We start from the raw sequence: 10209 nt of genomic DNA on the forward strand, positions 1-10209 counted from the left end.
GGTGAGAGGCCGCATGTGGGGCGCCGTGTGCCCCCGGCACGGAGCCCGTGGCCCGTGCTGGCGCCTGTTGGGCAACAGTAGTAAGACTCTGAGGAGAGACGCGGATTGCGGTCGGATGCTGGTGCCCTTTCCAGGTCCCAGGCGCTGGCTCGGACCGCAGAGCTAGTTTGTCACAGGCAGAACAGCCGCTGGGTGTGTTGGTGCAGGTCGGCCATTCGCAGCCAAGGGTGTGTCTGGGTGCGGGCGGGGTCGCCCCTCGTTGGAAGCTACCAGGTGAGGCCGAGGAGAACCGCGCTGCGCCCCTGCCGCGCCGCCGCCGGAGAGGCTTTCACCTAGCGGTGACACCCCAGCCAGGAAGCCCGCGGGGGCTGTGGGGGTGCACGGGGAGCTGCGGGCTGTGGTTTCTGAAGCTACTCAGCAGCTCCCTTTCTCCCCTCACAGCTCTGCCCTCGGGATCAGACCTCCAAGTGAGGAGCCGGGAAGAGGAGGTGGTGGCACGAACCGAACCCCTAAAAGCCATGCCCCCGGTGAGTTAGGGCTCCCTGGCGTCCTTCTTTTCCGGATGTAGTGATATTTGTTTCCTGAGAATGCGCGACTCAGCTCCGCCCTGCACCTGGATCCGTTTCCTCACTGGATGGTGGGTGAGGCTAGACCCGGAACGCCCTGTGCCCCTCAGGGCTTCTGCCTGTCGCTGGCTGCGCAGAGTAAGAAATGGTCTAGGGCTTCCCTGGCAGCGCAACGGGTTACAGCAGCTCTGCGAAGCCAGGCGCAGCCGCTTCACTGTGAGTTCCGGCCCCAACCAGAGGTGACCCAGGGCGCAGCAGTCCCCTCCTGTCTCCCCGCTGCCCCCCTCAGCAGAGTGTTTCAGTCCCTCTGTCCTCCCCACTCTGCCCCCTCCGCCCAGCTCTGGTACGCATAAACAAGTAAGAACGCCAACTTCTAGCTGGTCACACATCACCGCGTGTTTGTGTCGTTCCAGGACACAGTGACGTTCAAGGATGTGGCCGTAGACTTCTCCCAGGAGGAGTGGGGATGGCTGAGTCTTGCTCAGAGAACTTTGTATAGGAAGGTGATGCTGGAGAACTACAGGAACCTGGCCTCAGTGGGTGAGGGACCCTCCTCCCAGCTCCCCTGGGGCTCTTTCCGCAGAGGCAGCTCTCTCCTGCGCTGGCCGGTTTCCACAGTGCGCCTCTCCCCTCGCTGCTGGCGCCCGGCCAGCCTGGAGTAGCCACTTAGCTTGCTTCTTCTCCTTTGCTTGCACACAGGTCTTTGCGTTTCTCGGCCAGAGGTGATCTCCTTACTGGAGCAAGGGAGAGAGCCCTGGGTGGTGGAAGGGAAGGTGTGCCCAGGTAAGCGCAGGGTAACCGAGCGGGCGGCTGTGCTTCCGGTATTCTTTGTGATCTTGTCGGAAAACCCCTTGCAGAATCCTGCCCAGTTGAAACTTGTCCTAGCACCCTTTTCTGAACAGCCCTCACCCTCACTGTTCTCTTTCCTGGTGGCCCATGACCACGGTCTGCTTCTGAACTTTACGTTCCACTGATGTCCACCTAGGTCTGCACCAGGATCTTACTGTTTAGTTTTAAGACTGACTTATTTATGCACACAGCTGGGGAGCGGGCCAGAGGCACCGGGGGTGGGCAGATTCCCCAGAGACGGAGTGGGGAGCAGAACAGGCAGGTGGACTGAAACCCACCGCTGAGGGGGCAGCGGGGAGACTTTAACTCCTCATGCTACCAGGGAGGCCTCCATCTTAATGTTTTAACCATTCCTGGCTTACAGCATTTTTCACTTCTCTAGAGAAATTTGTATTTAGTTTCCTCAACTACTTAAAAATTTTTTTAACACCGTGGTTTTATCAGGTTGATTGACAACAGCTACATTCCCTTCTGCTTTTAATTATTTTTCCCTTTTTCTTGTTTTGTAATTCATGTCTTTTATCTTCTTTCTTTTCTCTTTAAGCCCTCTCACACTTTGGTTGGAAAGGTTTTTAGTCCCATAAATTAATTTGTGCTGCTGGATATCTTTAAATCTGCATTTCAGAATTCACCTACTTATATGAAGAATTAGAAATAAAACCCCCAAATTAAAAAAGACAAAGCCAGAATTCGTCCTCTTGAAACTTAAAATACCATCTTTTGATAATTGTATGAGAGAGGAAGAAAATTACCTTAGTAACATCCGCCTTGTTACAACGTGGTGGTGGGATGAAAAAAGGTGACTCAGGTCCATGTGCAGAACATTGAGAAGCCCGCAGGCCCTGCCGCGAAGGGGCAGCCCAGCCCCACGCACAGTCTCGCACAGTCTCGTTTTTATTCAGGATCAGAAGGAAAATAAAAAGATGAAAGAAGCCAGCAGACAAACAGGGATGCAGTGCGTGGGGACGCGTAACCGGCTGCCCCACCCGGGTTGGAAATGGGAGAAAGGCGAGGAAAGTCTGAGTGTTCGTGCTGCTCTGACCGTAACTCCTGCTGCTATCTCTGCCCATGCCGTCGTCAGCGTGTGGAGATGCTCACGCCAGGACTTGTGCCCCGAGAGGCGCCTTGCCAGCGTTCCCTGTTTCTGCTCTGAGAGGCACAGAATAGTCTAAGCAAAGAATAATCAAGGCAAAGACACAGAGTAGTTGAGGCGCACAATAATCCGAGTTTCCACAGTGACCATATTTCTCTTCCATCTTTCCTCCATCTTTCCATTTGTATGTCCACCCTTTGGGATTTGGACCTAGGATTTGGGAAGTTTACTTTCTTTTTCAAGGTTTTATTTATTTATACATTCAGAACTGGGGTATAGGCCAGAGGTGCAGGGGGTAAGAGGAGTCACCAGAAACCGTGGGAAGCAGAACAGGCAGATTGATGAAGTACGCTGCTGAGGGGAGCAGCCGGGGCGGGGATCAAGCTTGCACTGAAGCGGTGGCCATAGCTTCGTTTCACAGTGCAGCGCTCTCACCCCCACCACCACTAGGGAGGGCCCAGGAAATTTACTGTCTTGAAGTTCATTTATTTATAGTTTTTTTCTTGCCTTTCTTGAGAGCTGTTTGTATGGGTTAGAAAGCTAGATAAGAGCCTATAGATCCAGGCCTCCCTGGTGGCACAAGGGGTTAACGTCTTAACACCATGAAACTGCCCACAGTCACTGCGCCTAGGGAGGGACCCAAAGGGTGCGGCAGACCTCCCGTCTGCCTGCTGCCCCCCTCAGCAGTGGATAGCAGTCCATCTGTCTGTTCTGCCCCCACTCTGTCCCTGGTGAATCCTTCCACCCTCCCGCACGTCCAGTCTGCACCCCCGATCTTGTGTACATAAATTTTAAAAAATAATCAAGCTTATAAAAAATAAGTAAGTGACGGGCCCTCCCTGGTGGCGCAGCGGGTTAAAGTACAGTACTGAGAATCTAAAGCCACTTCCGCATGAGTTCGATTCCCGCCTGTCCTGGAGGTGACCACATGGCGTGGCAGACCTCTCCTGACCCGCCCGCTGCTCCCCTCAGCAGTGTACTTCATCGATCTGCCTGTCTGTTCCCCACTCTGTCTCTGGTGAAGCCTCTCACCGCCCCTGAGCCTCTGGCCTGTACCCCAGTTCTGTATGCACAATAAATAAATCTTTAAAAAAAAAAATAAGTGACAATTTTTATTAAAAAAACAAAAAGGAGCCTAAAGCTACATACTGCAGGGAATTGAGCCTGCAGTGAGATGGTAGCAGTCTACTCGGCAACCTGTGTGGCTTTCTCCTGCTTTCAGGTCTCAGTTCAGCAGGAGGGTGTTAGATTACTTACAGCCCTAATGATTCACATTCATAAATACGAAATAAAAGAAAGTAAGCATCAAATTCAAACTATTAGAATAAGAACAAAAGTAATCGAAAAGTGAAATGAGTTATGTATACTTTTAGACATAAAAGTAGGAATAAATCAATTTTAGGAAATAGATGTAGTAAAAGCAAATAAGTACTTTAGAAAGCAAGTGAAATATATGAGCTGCCAGGACAAGTCAGAGAAAACACAAAAAAGCAAATAGTGGTAACTTACCTTTGATGGATAAGTGTGTAAAAGAATCATGAATCTTTTCCTTAATTTTTGGTAAATAACCTGAAAGCCTGATGAAATGGCTGTCTTGGGAGACTATAATTTACAGTTGACACCAGAAGAGACAGGAAATTTAAGCAGACCAGTCACCATTGAAGCAAAACAGATAATCACCTAAAACTGCCTCCTGCGAGAAAATAAGTACCATCCCTGAATAGTTTCACAATTAAATGTGCTAAGACCTTCAATATTGAATAAAAAGGACTTTTAAAGAATGTGTTTAGAAAGGAAATTACAGGCAAATCTCAAAAAACTTCAAGTTACATGGAAATGATGTTACAGCCAGGGAGGTTTATTCCAGAAATGTAAGGGTGCTTGCCTACCTTTAAGAACTGTCAAAAATATCTTTCTTTTTCTGCTTTAATAACTGATTGACATGGTTTTGTTCTGTAAATTTCCATTCTTCTAACATTAACAGTGGAGATACTTGGTTGCTGTTATCTTTCAGACTTGCAGGCTGTGCAGCTGTCCAAAGAATTTATTCCAAAACAGGACTTCTGTGAAGAGAAATTATCCCAGGCCATGATCGTGAAAAGACTTGGAAGCTATGACCGCGAGTGTTCTGCACTAGCGGAACACTGCATTTTTGAGGCCCTGTCTGAGAGGGAGCTGGTTAGCCAGCAGGCACGTCTGAGGCGAGAAACAGCCGCTCCTGTCGCTACCCGGACTGCGAAGCTGGACAGCTCCAGCAAGCCTGGAGGAGGTTTTCACCTGAATACGTCATCGTATATACAACAGGCATTGCCCATGGGAGTGAGTGTATATAACGTTGACACAGACATGAAAAGCTTAAAAACGCATTCCTTTGTCAAGAAGCCCAAGCATGTGTACGGAGAAAAGAAACTTTTGAAATGTAATGACTGTGATAAAACATTCAGCAAGATTTCAACCCTTACTCTTCATCAAAGAGTTCACACTGGAGAGAAACCATACGAATGTGTTGAGTGTGGGAAGGCCTTTAGCCAGAGGGCCCACCTTGCCCAACACCAGAGAATTCACACAGGAGAAAAGCCTTTTGGATGTACTGAATGTGGGAAAGCCTTCAACCAGAATGCTCACCTTATTCAACACCAGCGAGTTCACACTGGAGAAAAGCCCTACCAGTGTAAGCAGTGTAAGAAGGCCTTCAGCCAGCTCGCACACCTTGCTCAGCACCAGAGAGTGCACACTGGAGAGAAACCCTATGAGTGTATTGAATGTGGGAAGGCCTTTAGTGATTGTTCATCCCTGGCTCACCACCGAAGAATTCACAGCGGGAAAAGGCCCTATGAATGCATTGACTGTGGGAAAGCTTTCAGGCAGATTGCATCTCTGATACGTCACCGGAGGTACTATCACACTGGAGAGAAGCCCTTTGATTGTATTGATTGTGGGAAGGCTTTCACTGACCACATAGGGCTTATTCAGCATAAGCGAATTCATACCGGAGAGAGACCTTACAAGTGTGAAGTGTGTGGGAAGGCTTTTAGTCACGGCTCATCCCTGACCGTCCATCAGAGAATCCATACAGGGGAGAAGCCTTACGAATGTACTGTCTGTAAGAAGGCCTTCAGCCACCGTGGCTCCCTTACTCTTCATCAAAGAGTGCACACTGGAGAGAAACCCTACGAATGTAAGGAGTGTGGAAAAGCGTTTCGACAGAGCCCGCACCTTGCCCATCATCAAAGAATCCATACTGGGGAGAAACCTTATGAGTGTAAGGAGTGCAACAAAACCTTCAGCCAGAATGCACACCTCGCCCAGCATCAGAAAGTCCACACTGGAAAGAAACCTTACAAGTGTAAGGAATGTGGGAAGGCCTTCAGTCAAATTGCGCACCTTGTTCAACACCAGAGGGTCCATACAGGTGAGAAGCCTTATGAATGTCTTGAGTGTGGGAAGGCCTTCAGTGACGGTTCATACCTAGTTCACCACCAGAGACTCCATACCGGGAAAAGGCCATATGAATGTCTGGAATGCGGAAAGGCATTTAGACAGAGGGCCTCCCTCATTTGTCACCAGAGGTGTCACACAGGTGAGAAACCCTACGAATGTAATGTTTGCGGGAAAGCCTTTAGCCATCGTAAATCCCTTACTCTACATCAAAGAATTCATACTGGGGAAAAACCATATGAATGCAAGGAGTGTAGCAAAGCCTTCAGCCAGATTGCCCATCTGACACTGCATAAGAGAATTCATACTGGAGAGAGGCCCTACGAGTGCAGACAGTGTGGAAAAGCCTTCAGGCAGAGTGTACATCTTGCTCATCACCAGCGAATCCATTCTGGAGAGTCGCCCTTAATGAGCCTTCCTCCACCGCCAGACCACTAAGTCCTGTAGACTCGGGACTCCTAACAGGCCTCTAGGTCCTTCTAGTCCAGTTCCCGTTATAGTCCAGTTCATCACTATCTCATTTAGATGTTATGGCAGTATTGTAATAATTGTACCTCTTGCTCTTCTTAAGTGTATTTTTAACACTAGCTAGCTTAATCTTTTAAAAATAAAACTATATTCACATTACTTGCCCATTTAAAACTCTTGGTTTGAAGAATGCGTTAAATGTCTCACTTAAAAGAGTTTAACACCAATCCTTAGCATATATTTTGTGCCAATAAGTGAAAGGTACATACATCTGCAAATAAAATGAACCAGTAAGTCACAACTAAGAATCCTACAGTGGTGTAGCTGACGGGCTTTCTTACTTTCCTACTACGTAGGAAAGGAACACACTGGGAATTGACAGGTTGTGTCATGTACGAAGGTATCCTGGTGACTTAGTGCTCTGTAGGATCCACAGACATGTAGTTTAGTAGTGAAAGCAATTGATGAGGACAAAAGCATTTGGTAGAATGTGGGACTAAACAAGGGATAATATTAAAAACAAACAGATTAAGCTAGGTAACTAGTAGATTTGTAAACATGAAAAATTTGCAGAACGTCATTAATACACACTTTCATGTATAAGAACGCACCATAGACAATGTCTGTGGTACTCACATTGTTCTAGAGCATGAAATAGAGTAAAACGTAACCCTCTTGTTTCACAAAACTGCTAAGACAATTCCAGACTGCAGGAAAATTGCAGTTAGCTTATGAATGTACATTAATACTAAAAAAATGGAATCAATGGAAAGTTAGCTGTGTCTTTGTATAGAAAGATTCAGTGTGGTAAAGATCAGTCTCCCCCAAAATGTAAGGCACAAAATGGCAGTATGCTTAGTGGGTAAGATGTTCTGACCATGCAGAGCTGTGGCGCGACACGGAACTGTAGTGCCGCCGGGGTGTTCAGTTAACAGTCACAGTGTTTGTAACGTGCTGGGCAGTTTTAGACGCGAGGGATAAAACAGGATGTCGAGTGAACAAAAGCTTTTGCTCCCGCAGATACTGTGGGAGAACCTGCAAACTTGAGCGGGATGCTGTGTAACCTGAAGAGCAAGCTTGGGAGCGGTCGGGATGAGCTGGCTCCCTGCCCTCAGCGCATACGGCACTAGGGGCAGCACGGGAGGGCGCCTGTGGGCACAGTTGTGAGCCTGCCGAGCCAGCCCATCAGGAGACTGAGGGTGCGCGAAGGGCAAAGCGGTGGTCGCACCAGGATCAGAAGCATTCTGTCAGCAATGATTTAGGGGCTGGTGGAGCTTTAGGTCTAATTCATGTCCCGCCCAGTTCACCGATGCAAAGTGTACAACTGAGTGATAGTTAACTCGGAAGCATACGGCCTGAATCACCACCTCCCATTTTAGAGCATTTTCGTCACCTAGAGAGAAACCCCTGACCTTTGGTAGTTGCGCCACCCAGAGGAGTACCGTTTCCTGGGGTGCCCGAGGCCCTTGGGTTCCCTCTTAATTGCTTACGGAAGGGAGCTCTTACTCAAAGGTCACTGGCTACTGGAAATGGAGCTTTGGGGACCCCTCTTCCGATGACAAGAGTCGCAGAGGCTGTGGAATAGGTGGTCATGTCTAGAGCACATGAAGCCTCTGAGACTTCTCGTATGTGTGATAAAAGCCCTTTTCATTGCAGCGTGGAAAAGGTGGACTGAGGAGATGCCATCGGGACACAACTCTGGAAAGACATAAATTTATATACCTTGCACACTGATGAAGCTGAAGCAGTAGGTCTAAATGTAAAATACTACAACACGATAGAAAACCTATTTGTGTCCCCTTGGCTTGAGGTATACTAAGCATTATGCATAATCCAGAAGTTGACTTTAGATGCACTGACATTACGACGTCAGAGTCAGCGCTCATAGACAAGCGAGACACTGAAAGTTTGCAACAAAGAGTCGTAACCCCTGATAATTGCAAGCGCTGCTGCCGTTAGCAACACCTGCAACTCGGGCGAAGGGGGAAAGCCAGGGGCCAGAGAAGGTGAAAGACAAGCTAGCTGGTGGGAACTACTCGCGTCAGTGTCCCTCAGAAAGCAAAGTGTGCAAAGGGAGGTGAGTAGAGGGCAGACAGGAGACCGCCAGGGTGACGGCTGAGTGCATCAGTGACGGCGTGTTTGTTCAATAGTTACATGCAGCTGCTGGGCGAAGAGCCCCGTTGTCTCTGGCCACGAAGGTAGCTGCGCCATGCACAATGGAAGACGAGTTTTCAGACCTGTATTCTGGTAGAAAGTTAATGACCATTACATGGAAAATAAAGGCTAAAATACAGGTTTCTCTTCTGCCCAGTTTCCTTGCCTTCTCCCTCTGGCTGCCTCATTCTCTCCGTTGACAGCAGCCGTCCTCACGCCACTATACATGGTTCCTCTGGTTCTGGGCAACCTAGTGATGCTCTGGAGCTTGAAAGGCCCCTGGGGCTTCACCTCTCAGCGGCCGGGAGGAGATGATGGTTTCTCCTGGCTGCAACATTCGGAGTCCCCGCCCAGTTGTATGCTCTAAGGTAAGGCTTCAGGCCACCTGGTACCCTTCCAGACGTTTCATTTCCAGCTTATGCTGCTCACTTTACCTGCCATTAAGGAGACAACCAATGCAGAACTTGGTATGAACTAGGGCCTTTGAGGTTTTAGAGGTGTAAGAGATCGAGTTTGGGTGGGAAAGGGGCCTGTTTATTTCCTTAGTTTATGGTGTGACCCGGGCGAACACCCAGTTGAATTATGAGATGAAAGAGCCCCAGGGTCCCAGTCGTGACCATGTGGAGAGGGAGGAATGCCGAGGCCAGAGGTGTGTGTGGTGCTATGTCTTGCTACTTTGGGTTGTTTAAAATTCACATCTTGAAATTCTAGCATGGAGGCAAGAACTCTTCACCAGTCACAGGGTTCAGACTGCATGGAGGAAAAACACCGCGGGGACACAGCAGGACATCAGCACGCCCAGAAGTGAGGTGCCCCCAGAAGCCAGCTCTGGGCGCAGCTGCGCTTCCATGCCCCAGAGCCCTGAGGATGGCACTACTGCTGCTGAGCCGGTATAACTATACTGTGTGACTCACTGTCCAACTGGGCCACTGAGAGAGGAAGGGGTATTAACAGGACCCCGGACATCGTGTGCAGACTCCCTAGGTGAAGTGGGCTTCGTTGTCAAACTTGAGTAATAGAGACAGTAAGGAAAAAACCTCAGAGTTTTTTCTGAAAACGTTCAGAGTTTTACGATGCCCTAAACTTCCAGTCTCTGTGATAAATCCCGTGTGTCCGATCTTGGGGAGCCAGAATGTTGCTGTATCAAGGGGCCTGACAGGAGCTTGGTGATGGACTGTGGCTCCCCCGCTTTCTCAGTGAGGGTGGGTGATTTCACACGTAAGCCACGGGCCAGCTGGGGCGCCGACTCACCTGTTCTCTTAGCGGAAATGTACCTCGCTCTTGGTGTGCAGCTTTGTGGGGGGAGGAGGTGTTTTTTTCATGGCCAGTAAACAGCAGGACACCGGGGACTCTGCTTCGCTGGCCAGTCACTTTGAGGCGCTGCTCCCTGTCCTGGGCGCCCACAGCCCCTGGCCGGGGCCAGCATGCTGGTCTGCGGCATTACCGCCCTGCGCAGTACGGGAGGTGGCGCGGGCCGGGAAGCCTGGGGGGCTTGGGCGAGCGTCTGTCTTGTGGGCTAGGGGGCAAAGCCTGTCGAGGACGGTGCTGGTGGTGCAGTGGTGGGGTTAGCAGCACGTGCCCCGCTCCCCACGCTGGTGTTGCCTGTGCCCCGCGGAGGGGGGGCCCGCGGGGTCGCCACGC

The 10209-nt window shown here is 49.7% G+C and overlaps 1 protein-coding gene across 3 annotated transcripts in view; it reads left to right on the forward strand.

Annotated features, from left to right (window-relative positions):
* LOC101618565 (zinc finger protein 470-like) overlaps window positions 1-7514 on the forward strand; it is a 14494-nt gene extending 6980 nt beyond the window's left edge. Inside the window, exons 2-5 of one of the 3 annotated variants that reach the window (XM_012734685.1) lie at window positions 442-527; window positions 980-1106; window positions 1266-1349; window positions 4523-7514. In XM_012734685.1, coding sequence (XP_012590139.1) covers window positions 519-527; window positions 980-1106; window positions 1266-1349; window positions 4523-6384 — 2082 coding nt within the window. In that variant the 5' untranslated portion in view covers window positions 442-518 and the 3' untranslated portion in view covers window positions 6385-7514. Of the gene's footprint in view, window positions 1-83; window positions 528-979; window positions 1107-1265; window positions 1350-4522 lie in introns of those variants that run through there. The other 2 variants (XM_012734686.1, XM_012734687.1) reach the window with 2 other exon arrangements.
* Window positions 7515-10209: the final 2695 nt, after the last annotated feature.

The sequence above is a fragment of the Condylura cristata genome, unplaced genomic scaffold, assembly GCF_000260355.1.
Source record: "Condylura cristata isolate star-nosed mole 26May11 unplaced genomic scaffold, ConCri1.0 scaffold00066, whole genome shotgun sequence".
NCBI classification, from domain to species: Eukaryota; Metazoa; Chordata; class Mammalia; order Eulipotyphla; family Talpidae; genus Condylura; species Condylura cristata.